Source organism: Salmo salar, chromosome 04 (assembly GCF_965601325.2).
Source record: "Salmo salar chromosome 04, fSalSal1, whole genome shotgun sequence".
Lineage (NCBI taxonomy): Eukaryota > Metazoa > Chordata > Actinopteri > Salmoniformes > Salmonidae > Salmo > Salmo salar.
This window is the reverse complement of record NC_138294.1, coordinates 8249171-8275406: the sequence shown is the minus strand read 5'-3', so window position 1 is coordinate 8275406 and position 26236 is coordinate 8249171. Positions and strand designations below refer to the sequence as shown.

Here is a 26236-nt window from a genome sequence, read left to right as displayed (position 1 = left end):
CAACTCCTTGACAATGACAGAAATGAGACAAGACCACAAACAGATCTGGGACCAGGCGTACAACTAACTAGTAAGACTGTTTTTGTATTAAATATTTAATTTTCCAAGAGCAATGTACAATTTGCAACTTATTGAAAACAGGGAAATATGCCTGGTTGTCGGACGAGAACAGAAAACATTTACTAGAAAAAGCTGGAGAGAAAACAGAACAAACGCAGAAATCTGCACATCTCTTTCCATACAAGACAGAATTGTTTGTAATTCATTCTGGAACCGGAGTTAGGATATTTGGGAATACCCACCTCCCTCGGGTGGAGAATAGAGGGTTTTATGCTGACTTTGGGCAAACAACTTGTTTGTTCTGACGTAGGCTCACAATAAGCAAAACAGTGGTAAAACTAACTACAAATTATTATAATATATATATTTTTTCAAACATCCTAACATTTCAATTCACTCAAGACAAAAAAACTGCATTGTAATATTTTCTTATGTTTTAAATTTAGCCTTAAAATGAACAAGAGGGAGAAGTTTCAAACGAGAATGAATAAATAGATACATTTTTATCAGTGCCGATTTTCAATCCTCAGTTTTAAATCCATATAATTTAGTAAAAAACTAAATAACACAAAGAACTGACATATTATATTATGAACTTCCTTTTATAAGTTAATGAAAAACAAACACTATGAATCTAAAGTAGATGTATAACCTTCTTAAACCTGACGTAAGGCGCCTTATTGTCTTAAAATATCCTTCTGTCTGTCTCTCTACTAAAACTTTAAGACTGGTCCCAGATCTGTATATGTAAGTCCCAAATGGCACCCTATTCCCAATATAGTGCACTACTTTTGACCAGAGGCACCCTATATAGTGCACTACTTTTGACCAGGGCCCATAGGGTAGTTCAATATAACGGGAACAGGGTGCCATTTGGGATGCACAGTTTGTATTTTAGAACCAAATATTGTCACAATAATAGTCAGAGGAATTGACTCCAACTACAACCAGATCTGAGACCAGGCTGGAGAAACATGGCAACTTCAGTCACACAGCAGCAATACAGTAACATGGCTATAGAGGTCTTCACTCTCTCTCACCACCCTATTCCCCATGTAGTGCACTACTTTTTAACACTTTATTTCCCCCCAAGTAGTGCACTACTTTTTAACACCTTATTTTCCCCCATGTAGTGCACTACTTTTTAACACCTTATTTCCCCCCAAGTAGTGCACTACTTTTTAACACCTTATTCCCCCCAAGTAGTGCACTACTTTATAACACCTTATTTCCCCCCCATGTAGTGCACTACTTTTGAACACCTTATTTCCCCCCATGTAGTGCACTAATTTTGAACACCTTATTTCCCCCCATGTAGTGCACTAATTTTGAACACCTTATTTCCCCCCCATGTAGTGCACTACTTTTTAACACCTTATTTCCCCCCCATGTAGTGCACTACCCTGACCAAAGCTCTATTTCAGGGAATAGGGTGTCATTTGAGACACAAGCCAGAGAGAGCTGCCTTTTAACTTTAGTTTGAATAAAAAAATACTTCTGAAGCTTAACAAATGCCAACAATAAACCAGAACTAGGAACTATAGTCAGGAAGACTGGAAGCTGAAGAGGGGGGGGGGGGGTTGGGAGGGAGGGGGGTTAGAAAGTTGCAGCTGATGAAGATGATGGGGGGAAGGAGGAAGAAGATGAGGGGGCATAGTATTCATTTTGGAAGAAAGGAGGGTTGGGGGGTCAGGGTAGCCTTGATGGCCTTAGAGAGAGGCGTAACGGATAGAGAGAACAAAGGAAGATGAGAAGGAAAGGGGGATGGTTGTCATTCGACTGATGGAGGAGGAGGGGTAGTATCTTGGTCACTAGGACCACCAGAGGGCATGCAGAGATGAGAGAGAGAGAGAGAGAGAGAAGGCTTCATTTGTCGTCGTTGGTCTTCATCAGTCTTTCCGTACCCTCCTCTTCCTCACAGACTGTTTGTGTCCGTCGCCAACGCTGTGGCCCCCCTCGTCTGCCTCCTCCTTCTGCTTGGAAAGGAGGGATGAAAAAGGGATGAATGAAAGACAAGGTGTCCCAATGTCTACTTTCTCCTGAAGTGTGCACTTGTTCACTACTTCCCACAAATATGAAAGCATTGGATTGGTGGAGGCATGTTCTCGTGGGAGTTTCCACCATATTTGTTACACCAGTCATTTCAGTGAAGGGAAGTGAACAAGTGCACACTTGGAGGAAGAAGAGATAATTAGGGTGAAGCCAGAGTTTCAGAGGGTCAAATGTGTAACTGAGTATTGTAGAGGACATTTTGATCTTTCAGAAAACTAACAGAGTACCTCAGCACTGACATCATCCGATGCTGCCTCATTGGACTTGGTCTCTTCTTCCTCCTCTCCTTCGTCCTCCTCCTCCTCATCTTCCTCTTCATCTTCTACACTGTCCCCTCCAGCTGCCCCAGTCTCCTCCTCCGCCTTCTCTTTCTTCGCTTCTGAAAGAGAAAAGGAGAATGAGAGGAAATATTAACTAAGGAAAAGAGAAGAATAAATCTGGAAGAGAGAACAAGTGAGGAGAGAGAGGGGGAGGAAGAGGGAGAAAGAGTGGGAAGGAGAGAAGGCGAGAGAGATCTCATGTCTTCTCTCTGACCTGCAGGTGTTAGACTCTCAGTAGCTTTGGCCTCAGCTGCTTGGTCTCCCTTCTCCTCTTCTTCCTCCTCCTCCTCTTCTTCATCATCATCCTCTTCCTCCTCTTCTACATCGGGTTTAGGCGGGTCCACCTTCTTGTACACATAGTCATCATCTGATTTCTGTAGGAGAGAGTCAGAGAGAGAGTCAGAAAGAGAATCAGAGAAAGAGGAGTCAGAGGGAGAGAGAGAGTCAGACAATGAGCTGGTGGTTAGATAGATAAATAGCCTCTTAAATTGCAAAGAACAATATATAGGAGTGTTGTTTGGCTGTATAGTGAAAATGACAAGATGAATTGAATATCAAACACACAGACAGAGCAGGAAACACCACAAGTCCATAGTGTTGGTGTGTTACCTTGGGCCAGCAGAATAAAACAGTCAGTCCTATGGGCAGACCAACAGTCAGTATGTAGACCACCCAGAGCCACGGTCTCTCCTCTGCTGCCATGGTCAACTGGGAAAACACACCCGGCTGGGGGGGGGGGGGGTGATATTAAGCAAATATAACTGTGTGTGAATGAACATTCAGTGAGGAAATATATAAAAAGTGTGTCTGTGTTCTGCATGTTTGTAAACTCAGCAAAAAAACAAAACTTCCTCGCACTGTCAACTGTGTTTATTTTCAGCAAATTTAATATGTGTAAATATTTATGAACATAAGATTCAACAACAGACTTAAACTGAACAAGTTCCACAGACATGTGACTAACAAATGGAATAATGTGTCCCTGAACAAAGGGGGGGGGGTCAAAATCAAAAGTAACAGTCAGTATCTGGTGTGGCCACCAGCTGCATTAAGTACTGCAGTGCATCTCCTCCTCATGGACTGCACCAGATTTGCCAGTTCGTGCTGTGAGATGTTACCCCACTCTTCCACCAAGGCACCTGCAAGTTCCCAGACATTTCTGGGGGAATGGCCCTAGCCTTCACCCTCCGATCCAACAGGTCCCAGACGTGCTCAATGGGATTGAGATCCGGGCTCTTCGCTGGCCATGGCAGAACACTGACATTCCTGTCCTGCAGGAAATCACTCACTGAACGAGCAGTATGGCTGGTGGCATTGTCATGCTGGAGGGTCATGTCAGGATGAGCCTGCAGGAAGGGTACCACATGAGGGAGGAGGATGTCTTCCCTGTAACGCACAGCATTGAGATTGCCTGCAATGACAACGAGCTCAGTCCGATGATGCTGTGACACACCGCCCCAGACCATGACGGACCCTCCACCTCCAAATCGATCCCTCTCCAGAGTACAGGCCTTGGTGTAACGCTCATTCCTTAGATGATAAACGCTAATCCGACCATCACCCCTGGTGAGACAAAACCGTGACTCGTCAGTGAAGAGCACTTTTTGCCAGTCCTGTCTGGTCCAGCGACGGTGGGTTTGTGCCCATAGGTGACGTTGTTACCGGTGATGTCTGGTGAGGACCTGCCTTACAACAGGCCTACAAGCCCTCAGTCCAGCCTCTCTCAGCCTATTGCGGACAGTCTGAGCACTGATGGAGGGATTGTGAGTTCCTGGTGTACCTCGGGCAGTTGTTGTTGCCATCCTGTACCTGTCCCGCAGGTGTGATGTTCGGATGTACCGATCCTGTGCAGGTGTTGTTACACGTGGTCTGCCACTGTGAGGACGATCAGCTGTCCGTCCTGTCTCCCTGTAGCGCTGTCTTAGGCGTCTCACAGTACGGACATTGCAATTTATTGCCCTGGCCACATCTGCAGTCCTCATGCCTCCTTGCAGCATGCCTAAGGCACGTTCACGAAGATGAGCAGGGACCCTGGGCATCTTTCATTTGGTGTTTTTTAGAGTCAGTAGAAAGGCCTCTTTAGTGTCCTACATTTTCATAACTGTGACCTTAATTGCCTACCATCTGTAAGCTGTTAGTGTGTTAACGACCGTTCCATAGGTGCATGTTCATTCATTGTTTATGGTTCATTGAACAAGCATGGGAAACAGTGTTTAAACCCTTTACAATGAAGATCTGTGAAGTTATTTGGATTTTTATGAATTATCTTTGAAAGACAGGGTCCTGAAAAAGGGACGTTTCTTTTTTGCTGAGTCTATCTACGTGTGTGTGTGTCATACACACCTCGTTGGCACTAGCCACCAGTTTCTTGAGTCCCCAGCTGTCTCCAGCCCAGCGATCAGCCACCTCTTTATATGAAGTGATGATGAAGTTATCGAAGTAGATCTCTGATGTCATAGACCAGAGCTCCAGCCCCACGGCTCTGAACGACGTCATCTTGAACGGAGCCAGGTCCTCAAAGTAGTCCGGGTTCTGGATCTTACGCGGGCTCCACACACCCTGGGAGAGGAGAGGTCAAATGTTACAGTAGAAGAGATGCTTTAGTGTCCACACACCCTGGGAGAGGAGAGGTCAAATGTTACAGAAGAGACGCTTTAGTGTCCACATGTACTCAGAGTGGCATTCTGACTTGAGATCTGTGCATGCAGATTGTCATGTAATGTCATGTACATTTGGGTGAAGCTCTGAATATCAGCCTTACAGACCAATAATAAGACAGGGATCTCAGCTCTGAATATCAGCCTTACAGACCAACAATAAGACAGGGATCTCAGGCCTATAGACCAACAATAAGACAGGGATCTCAGGCCTATAGACCAACAATAAGACAGGGATCTCAGGCCTATAGACCAACAATAAGACAGGGATCTCAGGCCTATAGACCAACAATAAGACAGGGATCTCAGGCCTATAGACCAACAATAAGACAGGGATCTCAGGCCTATAGACCAACAATAAGACAGGGATCTCAGGCCTATAGACCAACAATAAGACAGGGATCTCAGGCCTATAGACCAACAATAAGACAGGGATCTCAGGCCTATAGACCAGCAATAAGACAGGGATCTCAGGCCTATAGACCAGCAATAAGAAAGGGATCTCAGGCCTATAGACCAACAATAACCTAATGAAACATGTGCCTTCAGGAAAGGATTATGTTACCTGGTAGTGGGGGTTGTCCACCAGAGGGGCCTTCCACTTGCCCTTGTACTGAGGGTTGTTGATGGTAGGGGGTTTCCACTGCCCACATCCAGGGGCTGTCTCACACACTGGGTTAGGAACCTGAGGGGCCTCCCACTCTCCATCCATCTCCTCATCCCTACAGAGAGATAAAGGAGAGAGATGGTGAGAGAGGAGAGATAAAGGAGAGAGAGATGAGAGGAGAGAGATGGTGAGAGGAGAGATATATGGTGAGAGAGGAGGGAGATATGGTGCGAGAGGAGAGATAGAGAGAGAGATGGTGAGAGATGGAGAGAGATGGAGAGAGAGAGATGGTGAGAGAGGAGAGAGAGAGAGAGATGGTGAGAGAGGAGAGAGAGAGATGGTGAGAGAGGAGAGAGAGAGATGGTGAGAGATGGTGAGAGAGGAGAGAGAGAGATGGTGAGAGAGGAGAGAGAGAGAGAGATGGAGAGAGATGGTGAGAGAGGAGAGAGATGGTGAGAGAGAGGAGAGAGAGATGGTGAGAGAGGAAAGAGAGATGGTGAGAGAGGAAAGAGAGAGATGGTGAGAGAGGAGAGAGAGAGAGAGATGGAGAGAGATGGTGAGAGAGGAGAGAGAGATGGTGAGAGGAGAGAGAGATGGTGAGAGAGGAGAGAGAGATGGTGAGAGAGGAGAGAGAGATGGTGAGAGAGGAGAGAGAGATGGTGAGAGAGGAGAGAGAGATGGTGAGAGAGGAGAGAGAGATGGTGAGAGGAGAGAGAGATGGTGAGAGGAGAGAGAGATGGTGAGAGAAGAGAGAGATGGTGAGAGAGGAAAGAGAGATGGTGAGAGAGGAAAGAGAGATGGTGAGAGAGAGGAGAGAGAGATGGTGAGAGAGGAGAGAGAGAGGAGAGATGGTGAGAGAGAGGAGAGAGAGATGGTGAGAGAGGAAAGAGAGAGATGGTGATAAAGGAGAGCGAGAGAGATGGATGTAAAGAAAGGAGAGAAAGACAGAAAAAGTGGAGTTCCCAAAACAACAGTTTTTATTGATGTGTGTGTGTGTACGGTGTGTGTGTGTGTGTGTACGGTGTGTGTGTGTGTGTATGTTCAGTGTGTTTACCAGTCGTCTGGTTTATTGGCGGCGGGGTCGGCTACAAACTCAGGCTCGTCGTCCAGCCATCCCTCTGGCTTCACAGCATCAGGGTCCTGGATCTTAGCCGGAGCCTCCTCATCCCTGGAACACAAGATGCCAAATGGTTTGGCATAAAAACCAAGCATGTTGCTCAATATTACCCCTAGAGGCATAATATGTAGAAATCGCAAACACCATTACATGGCTGCAAAAAAAAATCACAATAGTTTTGCCTAATTTTCAGTTTGTGACAAAACAAATGTAGAGAATCATTGTACCATCTAAACCTCTGACAGCAGATGTACAAAAAGTCAAAAGTTGAAAAAAACTCAACTTAAGGGCAGGAAGCATAGAAATGGCACATACAGAACATATCTACCCCTCATCAGACTTCCTTCCAATGACAGATCTACACTCAGTGGTCAGTTTATTAGGTACACCCATCTAATACTGGGTCGGACCCCCTTTGCCTCCAGAACAGCCTGAATTCTTCGGGGCATTAAAACATTGCTCAATTGGTATCAAGGGACCTAATGTGTGCCAGGAAAACATTCCTCACACCACGTGACTCATTGTCTGTAGGAGCGAAACATTTTCTTGAATGGGATGGTGTACCTAATAAACTTTCCATGGAGTGTAAACTCACATTTCTATATGAATTTGGTCGGGTCGCCTACAAAGCCATATAATACAGCTTTAATAGACGCATTATATCTACAGTCCTTAAAGGATTTCTGTTTTAGAATATAAGCACAAATCCTTCAGAACTAGACCCTCTCCTCAGTCATGCCTGCTAATACCTGGTTTGCTTTTAGTCACGACTCCCCCAAAAACATTCCCAAAAAGTGGTGTTGAAGTTGAACCCACCAGTTGTCAGGTTTGACAGCCTCTGGGTCTGGTATCTTGGCCCTCTCGTCCCAGTCTTCAGGTTTAGAGTCAGTGGGATCATCTATCTCCTTGGTGGGGTTAACAGGAGGAACCACATCATGAAGCAGAGAGCCACGACTAACACTGCTCTGGTCTACCAGGATCTCATAGCTGTTGTCTGGGTTCAGGACTGTATGGGGGGGAGAGGGAGGGGAGAGAGGAGGGGTGGGGGGAGAGCGGGAGGGAGAGAGAGTGGGAGGGAGAGAGAGAGCGGGAGGGGAGAGAGAGCGGGAGGGAGAGAGAGCGGGAGGGAGAGAGAGCGGGAGGGAGAGGAGAGAGCGGGAGGGAGAGGAGAGAGCGGGAGGGAGAGGGAGGAGAGCGGGGGAGAGGGAGGAGAGCGGGGAGAGGGAGGAGAGCGGGGAGAGGGAGGAGAGCGGGGAGAGGGAGGAGAGCGGGGAGAGGAGGGGAGAGCGGGGGAGAGGGAGGAGAGCGAGGAGAGCGGGGAGAGGGAGGAGAGCGGGGAGAGGGAGGAGAGCGGGGAGAGCGGGGAGAGGGAGGAGAGCGGGGAGAGGGAGGGGAGAGAGAGACGGGAGGGAGAGAGAGAGAGAGAGGGAGAGAGAGAGAGAGAGGGAGAGAGAGAGAGGGGAGGGGAGAGAGAGCGGGAGGGGAGAGAGAGCGGGAGGGAGAGAGAGAGAGAGAGGGAGAGAGAGAGAGAGAGAGAGAGAGAGAGAGGGAGGGAGAGAGAGAGCGGGAGGGGAGAGAGAGCGGGAGGGGGAGAGAGAGAGGGAGGGAGAGAGAGAGAGGGAGGGAGAGAGAGAGGGAGGGGGAGAGAGAGGGAGGGGAGAGAGGGAGGGAGGGGGAGAGAGGGAGGGAGGGAGAGAGGGAGGGAGGGGAGAGAGGGAGAGAAACATGAAACATGAGTTCAGAAAAGAGAGTAACTTGTCCTGGACACACACATCGTCTCTTATCTCAATGTGTCTGTTACAAATTCCCTTGTGGTGAGTTATCAGCACAACCCTGAGGTCCCCATCCCCCACCACCGAACCATGAACCTGCCTCTCAAACTCTCTGACCTGTGTCCTGCTACGGAGGTTGGTAGGGGGCCGTACATTTGCCCATCCCTTTGTCTCTGCAGGTCAGACAATACTGTCAGTCTCCATCAGGCAGTAACATCTCTGTCTCTACAATACTGTCAGTCTCCATCAGGCAGTAACATCTGTCTCTACAATACTGTCAGTCTCCATCAGGCAGTAACATCTGTCTCTACAATACTGTCAGTCTCCATCAGGCAGTATCATCTGTCTCTACAATACTGTCAGTCTCCATCAGGCAGTAACATCTCTGTCTCTACAATACTGTCAGTCTCCATCAGGCAGTAACATCTGTCTCTACAATACTGTCAGTCTCCATCAGGCAGTAACATCTGTCTCTACAATACTGTCAGTCTCCATCAGGCAGTAACATCTGTCTCTACAATACTGTCAGTCTCCATCAGGCAGTAACATCTGTCTCTACAATACTGTCAGTCTCCATCCGGCAGTAACATCTCTGTCTCTACAATACTGTCAGTCTCCATCAGGCAGTAACATCTGTCTCTACAATACTGTCAGTCTCCATCAGGCAGTAACATCTGTCTCTACAATACTGTCAGTCTCCATCAGGTAGTAACATCTGTCTCTACAATACTGTCAGTCTCCATCAGGCAGTAACATCTGTCTCTACAATACTGTCAGTCTCCATCAGGTAGTAACATCTGTCTCTACAATACTGTCAGTCTCCATCAGGCAGTAACATCTGTCTCTACAATACTGTCAGTCTCCATCAGGTAGTAACATCTGTCTCTACAATACTGTCAGTCTCCATCAGGTAGTAACATCTGTCTCTACAATACTGTCAGTCTCCATCAGGTAGTAACATCTGTCTCTACAATACTGTCAGTCTCCATCAGGCAGTAACATCTGTCTCTACAATACTGTCAGTCTCCATCAGACAGTAACATCTGTCTCTACAATACTGTCAGTCTCCATCAGGCAGTAACATCTGTCTCTACAATACTGTCAGTCTCCATCAGGCAGTAACATCTGTCTCTACAATACTGTCAGTCTCCATCAGGCAGTAACATCTGTCTCTACAATACTGTCAGTCTCCATCAGGCAGTAACATCTGTCTCTACAATACTGTCAGTCTCCATCAGGCAGTAACATCTCTGTCTCTACAATACTGTCAGTCTCCATCAGGCAGTAACATCTCTGTCTCTACAATACTGTCAGTCTCCATCAGGCAGTAACATCTGTCTCTACAATACTGTCAGTCTCCATCAGGCAGTAACATCTCTGTCTCTACAATACTGTCAGTCTCCATCAGGCAGTAACATCTCTGTCTCTACAATACTGTCAGTCTCCATCAGGCAGTAACATCTGTCTCTACAATACTGTCAGTCTCCATCAGGCAGTAACATCTGTCTCTACAATACTGTCAGTCTCCATCCGGCAGTAACATCTCTGTCTCTACAATACTGTCAGTCTCCATCAGGCAGTAACATCTGTCTCTACAATACTGTCAGTCTCCATCAGGTAGTAACATCTGTCTCTACAATACTGTCAGTCTCCATCAGACAGTAACATCTGTGTCTCTACAATACTGTCAGTCTCCATCAGGCAGTAACATCTGTCTCTACAATACTGTCAGTCTCCATCAGGCAGTAACATCTGTCTCTACAATACTGTCAGTCTCCATCAGGCAGTAACATCTGTCTCTACAATACTGTCAGTCTCCATCAGGCAGTAACATCTGTCTCTACAATACTGTCAGTCTCCATCAGACAGTAACATCTGTCTCTACAATACTGTCAGTCTCCATCAGACAGTAACATCTGTCTCTACAATACTGTCAGTCTCCATCAGGCAGTAACATCTGTCTCTACAATACTGTCAGTCTCCATCAGACAGTAACATCTGTCTCTACAATACTGTCAGTCTCCATCCGGCAGTAACATCTCTGTCTCTACAATACTGTCAGTCTCCATCAGGCAGTAACATCTCTGTCTCTACAATACTGTCAGTCTCCATCAGGCAGTAACATCTGTCTCTACAATACTGTCAGTCTCCATCAGGTAGTAACATCTGTCTCTACAATACTGTCAGTCTCCATCAGGCAGTAACATCTGTCTCTACAATACTGTCAGTCTCCATCAGGCAGTAACATCTGTCTCTACAATACTGTCAGTCTCCATCAGGCAGTAACATCTGTCTCTACAATACTGTTAGTCTCCATCAGGCAGTAACATCTCTGTCTCTACAATACTGTCAGTCTCCATCAGGCAGTAACATCTGTCTCTACAATACTGTCAGTCTCCATCAGGTAGTAACATCTGTCTCTACAATACTGTCAGTCGCCATCAGGTAGTAACATCTGTCTCTACAATACTGTCAGTCTCCATCAGGCAGTAACATCTGTCTCTACAATACTGTCAGTCTCCATCAGGCAGTAACATCTGTCTCTACAATACTGTCAGTCTCCATCAGGCAGTAACATCTGTCTCTACAATACTGTCAGTCTCCATCAGGCAGTAACATCTGTCTCTACAATACTGTCAGTCTCCATCCGGCAGTAACATCTCTGTCTCTACAATACTGTCAGTCTCCATCAGGCAGTAACATCTGTCTCTACAATACTGTCAGTCTCCATCAGGTAGTAACATCTGTCTCTACAATACTGTCAGTCTCCATCAGACAGTAACATCTGTGTCTCTACAATACTGTCAGTCTCCATCAGGCAGTAACATCTGTCTCTACAATACTGTCAGTCTCCATCAGGCAGTAACATCTGTCTCTACAATACTGTCAGTCTCCATCAGGCAGTAACATCTGTCTCTACAATACTGTCAGTCTCCATCAGGCAGTAACATCTGTCTCTACAATACTGTCAGTCTCCATCAGACAGTAACATCTGTCTCTACAATACTGTCAGTCTCCATCAGGCAGTAACATCTGTCTCTACAATACTGTCAGTCTCCATCAGACAGTAACATCTGTCTCTACAATACTGTCAGTCTCCATCCGGCAGTAACATCTCTGTCTCTACAATACTGTCAGTCTCCATCAGGCAGTAACATCTCTGTCTCTACAATACTGTCAGTCTCCATCAGGCAGTAACATCTGTCTCTACAATACTGTCAGTCTCCATCAGGTAGTAACATCTGTCTCTACAATACTGTCAGTCTCCATCAGGCAGTAACATCTGTCTCTACAATACTGTCAGTCTCCATCAGGCAGTAACATCTCTGTCTCTACAATACTGTCAGTCTCCATCAGGCAGTAACATCTGTCTCTACAATACTGTCAGTCTCCATCAGGCAGTAACATCTGTCTCTACAATACTGTCAGTCTCCATCAGGTAGTAACATCTGTCTCTACAATACTGTCAGTCTCCATCAGGTAGTAACATCTCTGTCTCTACAATACTGTCAGTCTCCATCAGGTAATAACATCTGTCTCTACAATACTGTCAGTCTCCATCAGGCAGTAACATCTGTCTCTACAATACTGTCAGTCTCCATCAGGTAGTAACATCTGTCTCTACAATACTGTCAGTCTCCATCAGGCAGTAACATCTGTCTCTACAATACTGTCAGTCTCCATCAGGCAGTAACATCTGTCTCTACAATACTGTCAGTCTCCATCCGGCAGTAACATCTCTGTCTCTACAATACTGTCAGTCTCCATCAGGTAGTAACATCTGTCTCTACAATACTGTCAGTCTCCATCAGGCAGTAACATCTGTCTCTACAATACTGTCAGTCTCCATCAGGCAGTAACATCTGTCTCTACAATACTGTCAGTCTCCATCCGGCAGTAACATCTCTGTCTCTACAATACTGTTAGTCTCCATCAGGCAGTAACATCTGTCTCTACAATACTGTTAGTCTCCATCAGGCAGTAACATCTGTCTCTACAATACTGTCAGTCTCCATCAGGCAGTAACATCTGTCTCTACAATACTGTCAGTCTCCATCAGGCAGTAACATCTGTCTCTACAATACTGTCAGTCTCCATCAGGCAGTAACATCTGTCTCTACAATACTGTCAGTCTCCATCAGGCAGTAACATCTGTCTCTACAATACTGTCAGTCTCCATCAGGCAGTAACATCTGTCTCTACAATACTGTCAGTCTCCATCAGACAGTAACATCTGTCTCTACAATACTGTCAGTCTCCATCAGGCAGTAACATCTGTCTCTACAATACTGTCAGTCTCCATCAGGCAGTAACATCTGTCTCTACAATACTGTCAGTCTCCATCAGGTAGTAACATCTGTCTCTACAATACTGTCAGTCTCCATCAGGCAGTAACATCTGTCTCTACAATACTGTCAGTCTCCATCAGGCAGTAACATCTGTCTCTACAATACTGTCAGTCTCCATCAGGCAGTAACATCTGTCTCTACAATACTGTCAGTCTCCATCAGGTAGTAACATCTGTCTCTACAATACTGTCAGTCTCCATCAGGCAGTAACATCTGTCTCTACAATACTGTCAGTCTCCATCAGGCAGTAACATCTGTCTCTACAATACTGTCAGTCTCCATCAGGTAGTAACATCTGTCTCTACAATACTGTCAGTCTCCATCAGGCAGTAACATCTCTGTCTCTACAATACTGTCAGTCTCCATCAGGTAGTAACATCTGTCTCTACAATACTGTCAGTCTCCATCAGGCAGTAACATCTGTCTCTACAATACTGTCAGTCTCCATCAGGCAGTAACATCTGTCTCTACAATACTGTCAGTCTCCATCAGGTAGTAACATCTGTCTCTACAATACTGTCAGTCTCCATCAGGCAGTAACATCTGTGTCTGCCCATCAACAACTGGACTCATTTCTGAATATGGGATGGTGGGTGTTCCCAAAGTGAGTTGTGAGACTTGTGCATGTGGGTCTTCATAGTCAGTTACTACTATTGTCCTCTGAGTTCACTGTGTGGTGTAATTCAGCAATAAGGTCAGAGGGGGTGTGGTATATGGCCAATATACCACAGCAGAGTGCCTGGACACAGCCCTTAGCCATGGTATATTGCCCATATACCATAAACCCCTGAGGTGCCTTATTGCTATTAAAAACTGGTTACCAACGTAATTAGAGCAGTAAAAACATGTTTTGTCATACCCGTTGTATACGGTCTGATATACGACGGCTGTCAGCCAATCAGCATTCAGGGCGCCATCCACCCAGTTTGTAATGTAATCTATACAGTCCTCAGCCATGTATTTCTGCTCTGTGACTTGGTGTATGTATTCAGTATGTGTGTACTCATTACCTCTGTTTCTGTCCCTTACAGAACCACCACCATCCCCATGTTCATCTCCAGTGTATATAAATTCAAATTCCTGTGTGTGTCAACTGTTGGGTTGAAGGGTTCCCCTCTAACCGGGGTCGGAGTCAGTGGGTCACAAACCAGCAGACACGTAGAGCTGGGTTGCTCTCTGTCATTGTCTTTCCACGATTCCTCGCATCCCATCTCCCCCCACCCCCTCCTCACCTCCTCGCTCTCTCCCCTACCCCCTCCTCCCCCCACCTCCTCTCCCTCTCCCCTACCCCCTCCCCCCCAACCCACACCCCCTCTCTCTCTCCCCTACCCCCCACCTCCTCTCTCTCCCCTACCCCCTCTTCCTCTCTCTCTCTCCTACCCCCTCTTCCCCCAACCCCTCTCCCTCTCCCCTACCCCCTCCTCACATCTCTTCTCTCTCTCCCCTACCCCCTCTTCCCCCAACCCACACCTCCCCTCTCTCTCTCTCTCTCTCTCTCTCTCTCTCCCTCTCCTCTCTCTCTCCCCCACCCCCTCTCCTCTCTCTCTCTCTCTCCTCTCTCTCTCCCCCACCCCCTCTCCTCTCTCTCTCTCTCTCCTACCCAGTGTGTAGAGATGAGTCTTCTTGTCGGTGTAGAACTTCTTCAGGTCGACATCGGCCCTCTTGGCGTGTTTCTCCTCCAGGTCTTTGTTCAGAGGGCTCCTGTGGCGGAAGATGAAGTGCAGCTTGTAGTCCTCTCCACACTTATCAGGACCAAACATGATGGTGTAGGAGGTACGGTCATTAAACTGCTCCTAGAACACCACAACAGTAAGGTACAGCGTTACAGTCAGCTATACTGAGACTATACTAGGCAATGTTAGAGCTGGAAGTCATGTTGAAACCAGGGGATTTTTCTGCCATTGAAATCCTTGGGCGGGCCGAAAAGCCAAGTACAGCATTACGGAGGCATATAAATAGAGAGAGTTAACTTTAGAAGTGGGAGCCAGGCCAAAGTCAAGTACCAACAGATCTGGAACTAGACTAACCAACATCATAGATCAGATTATAGTAATAACACCAACAGATCTGGGACTAGACTAACCAACATCATAGATCAGATTATAGTAATAACACCAACAGATCTGAGACTAGACTAACCAACATCATAGATCAGATTATAGTAATAACACCAACAGATCTGAGACTAGACTAACCAACATCATAGATCAGATTATAGTAATAACACCAACAGATCTGAGACTAGACTAACCAACATCATAGATCAGATTATAGTAATAACACCAACAGATCTGAGACTAGACTAACCAACATCATAGATCAGATTATAGTAATAACACCAACAGATCTGAGACTAGACTAACCAACATCATAGATCAGATTATAGTAATAACACCAACAGATCTGGGACTAGACTAACCAACATCATAGATCAGATTATAGTAATAACACCAACAGATCTGGGACTAGACTAACCAACATCATAGATCAGATTATAGTAATAACACCAACAGATCTGGGACTAGACTAACCAACATCATAGATCAGATTATAGTAATAACACCAACAGATCTGGGACTAGACTAACCAACATCATAGATCAGATTATAGTAATAACACCAACAGATCTGGAACTAGACTAACCAACATCATAGATCAGATTATAGTAATAACACCAACAGATCTGAGACTAGACTAACCAACATCATAGATCAGATTATAGTAATAACACCAACAGATCTGGGACTAGACTAACCAACATCATAGATCAGATTATAGTAATAACACCAACAGATCTGGGACTAGACTAACCAACATCATAGATCAGATTATAGTAATAACACCAACAGATCTGGAACTAGACTAACCAACATCATAGATCAGATTATAGTAATAACACCAACAGATCTGGGACTAGACTAACCAACATCATAGATCAGATTATAGTAATAACACCAACAGATCTGGGACTAGACTAACCAACATCATAGATCAGATTATAGTAATAACACCAACAGATCTGAGACTAGACTAACCAACATCATAGATCAGATTATAGTAATAACACCAACAGATCTGAGACTAGACTAACCAACATCATAGATCAGATTATAGTAATAACACCAACAGATCTGAGACTAGACTAACCAACATCATAGATCAGATTATAGTAATAACACCAACAGATCTGGGACTAGACTAACCAACATCATAGATCAGATTATAGTAATAACACCAACAGATCTGGGACTAGACTAACCAACATCATAGATCAGATTATAGTAATAACACCAACAGATCTGAGACTAGACTAACCAACATCATAGATCAGATTATAGTAATAACACCAACAGATCTGAGACTAGACTAACCAACATCATAGATCAGATTATAGTAATAACACCAACAGATCTGGGACTAGACTAACCAACATCATAGATCAGATTATAGTAATAACACCAACAGATCTGAGACTAGACTAACCAACATCATAGATCAGATTATAGTAATAACACCAACAGATCTGGGACTAGACTAACCAACATCATAGATCAGATTATAGTAATAACACCAACAGATCTGGGACTAGACTAACCAACATCATAGATCAGATTATAGTAACACCACCAACAGATCTGAGACTAGACTAACCAACATCATAGATCAGATTATAGTAATAACACCAACAGATCTGGGACTAGACTAACCAACATCATAGATCAGATTATAGTAACACCACCAACAGATCTGAGACTAGACTAACCAACATCATAGATCAGATTATAGTAATAACACCAACAGATCTGGGACTAGACTAACCAACATCATAGATCAGATTATAGTAATAACACCAACAGATCTGGGACTAGACTAACCAACATCATAGATCAGATTATAGTAATAACACCAACAGATCTGGGACTAGACTAACCAACATCATAGATCAGATTATAGTAATAACACCAACAGATCTGGGACTAGACTAACCAACATCATAGATCAGATTATAGTAACACCACCAACAGATCTGGGACTAGACTAACCAACATCATAGATCAGATTATAGTAATAACACCAACAGATCTGGGACTAGACTAACCAACATCATAGATCAGATTATAGTAATAACACCAACAGATCTGGGACTAGACTAACCAACATCATAGATCAGATTATAGTAATAACACCAACAGATCTGGGACTAGACTAACCAACATCATAGATCAGATTATAGTAATAACACCAACAGATCTGAGACTAGACTAACCAACATCATAGATCAGATTATAGTAATAACACCAACAGATCTGGGACTAGACTACCCAACATCATAGATCAGATTATAGTAATAACACCAACAGATCTGAGACTAGACTAACCAACATCATAGATCAGATTATAGTAATAACACCAACAGATCTGGGACTAGACTACCCAACATCATAGATCAGATTATAGTAATAACACCAACAGATCTGGGACTAGACTAACCAACATCATAGATCAGATTATAGTAATAACACCAACAGATCTGAGACTAGACTAACCAACATCATAGATCAGATTATAGTAATAACACCAACAGATCTGAGACTAGACTAACCAACATCATAGATCAGATTATAGTAATAACACCAACAGATCTGGGACTAGACTAACCAACATCATAGATCAGATTATAGTAACACCACCAACAGATCTGAGACTAGACTAACCAACATCATAGATCAGATTATAGTAATAACACCAACAGATCTGGGACTAGACTAACCAACATCATAGATCAGATTATAGTAATAACACCAACAGATCTGAGACTAGACTAACCAACATCATAGATCAGATTATAGTAATAACACCAACAGATCTGAGACTAGACTAACCAACATCATAGATCAGATTATAGTAATAACACCAACAGATCTGGGACTAGACTAACCAACATCATAGATCAGATTATAGTAATAACACCAACAGATCTGGGACTAGACTAACCAACATCATAGATCAGATTATAGTAATAACACCAACAGATCTGGGACTAGACTAACCAACATCATAGATCAGATTATAGTAATAACACCAACAGATCTGAGACTAGACTAACCAACATCATAGATCAGATTATAGTAATAACACCAACAGATCTGGGACTAGACTAACCAACATCATAGATCAGATTATAGTAATAACACCAACAGATCTGAGACTAGACTAACCAACATCATAGATCAGATTATAGTAATAACACCAACAGATCTGGGACTAGACTAACCAACATCATAGATCAGATTATAGTAATAACACCAACAGATCTGGGACTAGACTAACCAACATCATAGATCAGATTATAGTAATAACACCAACAGATCTGGGACTAGACTACCCAACATCATAGATCAGATTATAGTAATAACACCAACAGATCTGGGACTAGACTAACCAACATCATAGATCAGATTATAGTAACACCACCAACAGATCTGGGACTAGACTAACCAACATCATAGATCAGATTATAGTAATAACACCAACAGATCTGGGACTAGACTAACCAACATCATAGATCAGATTATAGTAATAACACCAACAGATCTGGGACTAGACTAACCAACATCATAGATCAGATTATAGTAATAACACCAACATATCTGGGACTAGACTAACCAACATCATAGATCAGATTATAGTAATAACACCAACAGATCTGGGACTAGACTAACCAACATCATAGATCAGATTATAGTAACACCACCAACAGATCTGAGACTAGACTAACCAACATCATAGATCAGATTATAGTAATAACACCAACAGATCTGGGACTAGACTAACCAACATCATAGATCAGATTATAGTAATAACACCAACAGATCTGGGACTAGACTAACCAACATCATAGATCAGATTATAGTAATAACACCAACAGATCTGGGACTAGACTAACCAACATCATAGATCAGATTATAGTAACACCACCAACAGATCTGGGACTAGACTAACCAACATCATAGATCAGATTATAGTAACACCACCAACAGATCTGAGACTAGACTAACCAACATCATAGATCAGATTATAGTAATAACACCAACAGATCTGGGACTAGACTAACCAACATCATAGATCAGATTATAGTAATAACACCAACAGATCTGAGACTAGACTAACCAACATCATAGATCAGATTATAGTAATAACACCAACAGATCTGGGACTAGACTAACCAACATCATAGATCAGATTATAGTAACACCACCAACAGATCTGAGACTAGACTAACCAACATCATAGATCAGATTATAGTAATAACACCAACAGATCTGGGACTAGACTAACCAACATCATAGATCAGATTATAGTAATAACACCAACAGATCTGAGACTAGACTAACCAACATCATAGATCAGATTATAGTAATAACACCAACAGATCTGGGACTAGACTAACCAACATCATAGATCAGATTATAGTAATAACACCAACAGATCTGAGACTAGACTAACCAACATCATAGATCAGATTATAGTAATAACACCAACAGATCTGGGACTAGACTAACCAACATCATAGATCAGATTATAGTAATAACACCAACAGATCTGGGACTAGACTAACCAACATCATAGATCAGATTATAGTAATAACACCAACAGATCTGAGACTAGACTAACCAACATCATAGATCAGATTATAGTAATAACACCAACAGATCTGAGACTAGACTAACCAACATCATAGATCAGATTACAGTAATAACACCAACAGATCTGGAACTAGACTAACCAACATCATAGATCAGATTATAGTAATAACACCAACAGATCTGAGACTAGACTAACCAACATCATAGATCAGATTATAGTAATAACACCAACAGATCTGGGACTAGACTAACCAACATCATAGATCAGATTATAGTAATAACACCAACAGATCTGGGACTAGACTAACCAACATCATAGATCAGATTATAGTAATAACACCAACAGATCTGGAACTAGACTAACCAACATCATAGATCAGATTATAGTAATAACACCAACAGATCTGAGACTAGACTAACCAACATCATAGATCAGATTATAGTAATAACACCAACAGATCTGAGACTAGACTAACCAACATCATAGATCAGATTATAGTAATAACACCAACAGATCTGAGACTAGACTAACCAACATCATAGATCAGATTATAGTAATAACACCAACAGATCTGGGACTAGACTAACCAACATCATAGATCAGATTATAGTAATAACACCAACAGATCTGGAACTAGACTAACCAACATCATAGATCAGATTATAGTAATAACACCAACAGATCTGAGACTAGACTAACCAACATCATAGATCAGATTATAGTAATAACACCAACAGATCTGGGACTAGACTAACCAACATCATAGATCAGATTATAGTAATAACACCAACAGATCTGAGACTAGACTAACCAACATCATAGATCAGATTATAGTAACACCACCAACAGATCTGGGACTAGACTAACCAACATCATAGATCAGATTATAGTAATAACACCAACAGATCTGGGACTAGACTAACCAACATCATAGATCAGATTATAGTAATAACACCAACAGATCTGGGACTAGACTAACCAACATCATAGATCAGATTATAGTAATAACACCAACAGATCTGAGACTAGACTAACCAACATCATAGATCAGATTATAGTAATAACACCAACAGATCTGGGACTAGACTAACCAACATCATAGATCAGATTATAGTAATAACACCAACAGATCTGGGACTAGACTAACCAACATCATAGATCAGATTATAGTAATAACACCAACAGATCTGGGACTAGACTAACCAACATCATAGATCAGATTATAGTAATAACACCAACAGATCTGAGACTAGACTAACCAACATCATAGATCAGATTATAGTAATAACACCAACAGATCTGAGACTAGACTAACCAACATCATAGATCAGATTATAGTAATAACACCAACAGATCTGGGACTAGACTAACCAACATCATAGATCAGATTATAGTAATAACACCAACAGATCTGGGACTAGACTAACCAACATCATAGATCAGATTATAGTAATAACACCAACAGATCTGGGACTAGACTAACCAACATCATAGATCAGATTATAGTAATAACACCAACAGATCTGGGACTAGACTAACCAACATCATAGATCAGATTATAGTAATAACACCAACAGATCTGGGACTAGACTAACCAACATCATAGATCAGATTATAGTAATAACACCAACAGATCTGAGACTAGACTAACCAACATCATAGATCAGATTATAGTAATAACACCAACAGATCTGAGACTAGACTAACCAACATCATAGATCAGATTATAGTAATAACACCAACAGATCTGGGACTAGACTAACCAACATCATAGATCAGATTATAGTAATAACACCAACAGATCTGGGACTAGACTAACCAACATCATAGATCAGATTATAGTAATAACACCAACAGATCTGAGACTAGACTAACCAACATCATAGATCAGATTATAGTAATAACACCAACAGATCTGAGACTAGACTAACCAACATCATAGATCAGATTATAGTAATAACACCAACAGATCTGGGACTAGACTACCCAACATCATAGATCAGATTATAGTAATAACACCAACAGATCTGGGACTAGACTAACCAACATCATAGATCAGATTATAGTAATAACACCAACAGATCTGAGACTAGACTAACCAACATCATAGATCAGATTATAGTAATAACACCAACAGATCTGGGACTAGACTAACCAACATCATAGATCAGATTATAGTAATAACACCAACAGATCTGAGACTAGACTAACCAACATCATAGATCAGATTATAGTAATAACACCAACAGATCTGGGACTAGACTAACCAACATCATAGATCAGATTATAGTAATAACACCAACAGATCTGGGACTAGACTACCCAACATCATAGATCAGATTATAGTAATAACACCAACAGATCTGAGACTAGACTAACCAACATCATAGATCAGATTATAGTAATAACACCAACAGATCTGGGACTAGACTAACCAACATCATAGATCAGATTATAGTAATAACACCAACAGATCTGGGACTAGACTAACCAACATCATAGATCAGATTATAGTAATAACACCAACAGATCTGGGACTAGACTAACCAACATCATAGATCAGATTATAGTAATAACACCAACAGATCTGGGACTAGACTAACCAACATCATAGATCAGATTATAGTAATAACACCAACAGATCTGAGACTAGACTAACCAACATCATAGATCAGATTATAGTAATAACACCAACAGATCTGAGACTAGACTAACCAACATCATAGATCAGATTATAGTAATAACACCAACAGATCTGGGACTAGACTAACCAACATCATAGATCAGATTATAGTAATAACACCAACAGATCTGGGACTAGACTAACCAACATCATAGATCAGATTATAGTAATAACACCAACAGATCTGGGACTAGACTAACCAACATCATAGATCAGATTATAGTAATAACACCAACAGATCTGGGACTAGACTAACCAACATCATAGATCAGATTATAGTAATAACACCAACAGATCTGAGACTAGACTAACCAACATCATAGATCAGATTATAGTAATAACACCAACAGATCTGAGACTAGACTAACCAACATCATAGATCAGATTATAGTAATAACACCAACAGATCTGGGACTAGACTAACCAACATCATAGATCAGATTATAGTAATAACACCAACAGATCTGGGACTAGACTAACCAACATCATAGATCAGATTATAGTAATAACACCAACAGATCTGGGACTAGACTAACCAACATCATAGATCAGATTATAGTAATAACACCAACAGATCTGGGACTAGACTAACCAACATCATAGATCAGATTATAGTAATAACACCAACAGATCTGGGACTAGACTAACCAACATCATAGATCAGATTATAGTAATAACACCAACAGATCTGGGACTAGACTAACCAACATCATAGATCAGATTATAGTAATAACACCAACGTACCAGATCCAGGTCATCTTCGTCTGACAGCAGTTTGATGTAGGCTCCACCACAGTCAATACCATCCTGGAAGTTCACCTCATACCTAAGGTAAACGCACACAGGTTTCTCTAAAAGTTCAGCGGTTAATATGAATTAGCCTCAAGTGTACTCAAAAGCTAATTTTGAAAATGCACTTTTATACACAAAACAAAAAAGGTAAGAGGTCAAACTCACTGTACGACTAGGGCGTCGTCCCGGAAGAGGAAGGGTCTGTCCAACAGGGAGGCGATGGCGTGATGTTTGGCCCGGGACTTAAGAACCAGACCCATGTCTCCTGGTACTTTATTCTCCTTCAGCTGCTCCACAGACCACTTACCTGGAGAGGAGAGAGGGGTCAGGAGAGGAGAGAAGTGTCAGGAGAGGGGTCAGGAGAGGAGAGAGGGGTTAAGTAGTAGAAGAAACAGGGTCGTCTCTCACTGACACACTGGCAAAAAGACACATGTGCGTGCCCATAAAACACACACAAGTGGAGAGTGTAGAGTGGGGGGCAAAAGTGGTCTGTTTCTTACCATCATATTTAGCAATTTCATCGTCTGCATCTTCCTTCATTGTCTTTGACACCTGCCACCTGTCCAGTGAGCCGTCGTCAAAGGTCTCTGAGAAGTACACCTCTCCGATGGGAACAGGAGTCTTGTAGGTCACCTATGTTTTTCAGCCAATGGGGCAGAGGGGTTACTTTGTGTGTGAAATATAACACAAACTGAGGGATATATAGTGTAGGGCTAGGTCCAGATTCTTCACCCTTATCCAGAAGTGTACACTTCACACTACCCATCATGGATTTAAATAATCGGCTGGGGGGATTTTCTGTCACTGTAAAACCCGGAAGGGTGGAGAATCGGGACTCAGCTTAGTACACATTTACTGACATGATTTCCTGAAGGCCCCGGCTAAAATTGGGGTTATGACAGTGAGATTGTAGTTAGGGTTTAACTAGCTACGGGTACACAAAAATAATAGGCAAATGATTAGGGTTTCAAACTCAAAAGGGTAGAGATACACTGGAGGGTGTAAAAAACACACCAGGCATGCATCCAAAATGGCACCCTATTTCCAAGATATTGCAAGACTTCTGACCAGGCCCCACACACGTGGTACACTACATAGGGAGAAGGGTGCCATCTCAAATGTCCCCACCTAGGTCATCCTACTTCCTATTGGGTGACCTTTGACTGACCTGGAAGGAGACGTTGGCATCGGTTCCCTTCTCCCCTTCCGCCTCCCCTTCCATCTCCGCCTCTCCCTCTATCTCTGCTGAGTCTTCCCTATCTTCTACCATGTCTTCCACCATAGCTTCCTCCATCTCCAGGTCATCCTGAGCTTCAGCCTGGGACACAGAGAGAGCCAGGAGGGAGAGGAGCAGCACACACGCCCAGCCCCACCACAGCTTCATCTGGAGAGAGACGTGGAGATGGATGGTAGGGGGAAGGGAGGAGAGAGTGGTAATGGAGAGGGTGAGGGGGTGGAAAGGTGGGAGGAGAGGTGAGGGGTTGTGAGAGGAGGGGGAATGGAGTGGGTGGGGGGGTGAGAGAGGGAGAAGAAGGCGTGACAGTGGGGATGGAGAACATGTGAAGTAAGGGTGTAAATGGAGGATTTGAGGAAGACGGACCAAGAGAGAGAAAAGCAAAGAAAGAGGTCAGGAATAAGGTTAATACACTTCTGATTTCAAAGGTACTTTTCCAGACACTATCTTTCCATCTACAAATATTTTCTAAAAACAAAATAAGGTTTTGTCACTGTAATGCAATTTGGCCGTATGCAAGGAAATGGATGGCTTTCACAAGAGAAAGATTATACATGGCTCTGCTTTTTCCAATAAAAATATATTTCTGAATGTTAAAAAACAGACACCCTATATCAGGTTTCAAAGATGTGTACCATGAAATACAATTACTCATGAATCCATGCGAAAATGGTTTTCTGCATTTCAATGACTTGCAAAATATTGACTTGTCACCAACCAGGACACTTTTCAGATTATAACTAGACAAGCATTTCATCAACTTGAACCAATAAGATTGCCAGCTACAATTGAGTAAAGGTTGAATATGGCTTGATAGAGTATTTTCAAAATCAATGGCCCTCGGGGCTGGAGTAAACATAACGTCGAGCTGATTGATGGAACGTTTGGGGGAGGTGGATGTGGGTCGCCAACAAAGCAAGGAGCCACTGTCCCTCAGGCAGACTACAGTTCCCTAGGGGATGCCCATATGCCCCGAGAGAGAGCACCAAAATTAACCTACAGCTGCCGACCAGAAGTGTCCACAAAACTCCACATAGCCAGGATTGTTAGCTAGGACCACTGTAGCTACTACTACTAGAACATTCTGTCAGGCTAAGCGCATTATCAAGACATCACATCAGCAAGCCATCTTTCATCATATTTCTGTCACGTCTTTTTATAGGAAGCAAGTTATTTCAGATATATATATATATATATATATATATATATATATATATATATATATATATATGGAGTGTCGGCAATATTTGGCATTAACTAACTGCACAAGCAAAGCTAAATAACAAACTAGGTAACTTCAGATAACTAACGTTTTTCGCGACAGTTCACCGGACGTCCCTTGCTATCTCCTGCAACCCCGTCCGTGTGTGGCGCGAATTAGCGGGCTAGCAGAGCGTTATCAATAGCTAGCTATGTGGTTACTAAATGCAGCGACATTTCAGACATATTCATAAAGCCTAACGTGCCAAATGTAAACATATTTCCATTCTGAACAAACGGCCTGTCTGAGAAAAATGCATTACGTTAGAAAGCTAAGTTAGCCAGCTAATGGCTACGCTAAACTAACAAAATGTGTTGTGTTGCAGTTGTCACGCACACAGAGAGTCAGGGAAGAATGAATTAGTGTAGCTAACTAGATAGATATCAAGCAAACAAACCTTGTGCAATTGGAAAAAATATTCAAGTTGTGTGATGTTTTCTGCGCCAATATCCTCAAACAACTTTATTTTCACTGCGTTCGACCCACTTCGAGTAAAACGCGGGTACCAAGGCCTGGAGGAGCTGGCTGGACAGATTGCCGTGGAGACCCTCGAACGTCGATAACGGTTAGCGACTTCTGCTAACTGCGCATGCCCGAGGACAGAGAACCAGAGAACGCCATTGGGGTGCCCATTTCAGAATAAAAGTGCTCTGCCTTGTAATAACACACAAATTTTCGTCCTAG

At 43.0% G+C, this 26236-nt stretch overlaps 1 protein-coding gene across 5 annotated transcripts; it reads right to left on the bottom strand.

The window, feature by feature from the left end:
• Positions 1–77: 77 nt before the first annotated feature.
• Positions 78–26145, bottom strand: LOC145878597 (calnexin). Of its 5 annotated transcripts, none has more exons than XR_014392071.1 (15): positions 25950–26145; positions 24226–24441; positions 23558–23690; positions 23223–23364; positions 23010–23091; positions 14535–14727; positions 7630–7819; positions 6751–6864; positions 5655–5811; positions 4776–4991; positions 3042–3158; positions 2647–2806; positions 2340–2491; positions 1043–2036; positions 78–826 (listed from the first exon to the last, which is right to left on the bottom strand). XR_014392071.1 is itself a non-coding variant. In XM_082974045.1 (14 exons), the coding sequence occupies exons 2-14, from the start codon at positions 24439–24441 to the stop codon at positions 1950–1952; spliced, it is 1959 nt and encodes a 652-aa protein (XP_082830171.1). In that variant the 5' UTR covers positions 25950–26145; the 3' UTR covers positions 78–1949. The 5 variants fall into 5 exon arrangements, 3 of the variants coding, with proteins under 3 accessions (XP_082830171.1, XP_082830172.1, XP_082830173.1); XR_014392070.1 differs by having other exon boundaries at positions 78–1284; positions 1360–2036; XM_082974045.1 differs by having other exon boundaries at positions 78–2036.
• Between the last annotated feature and the right edge of the window lie 91 nt (positions 26146–26236).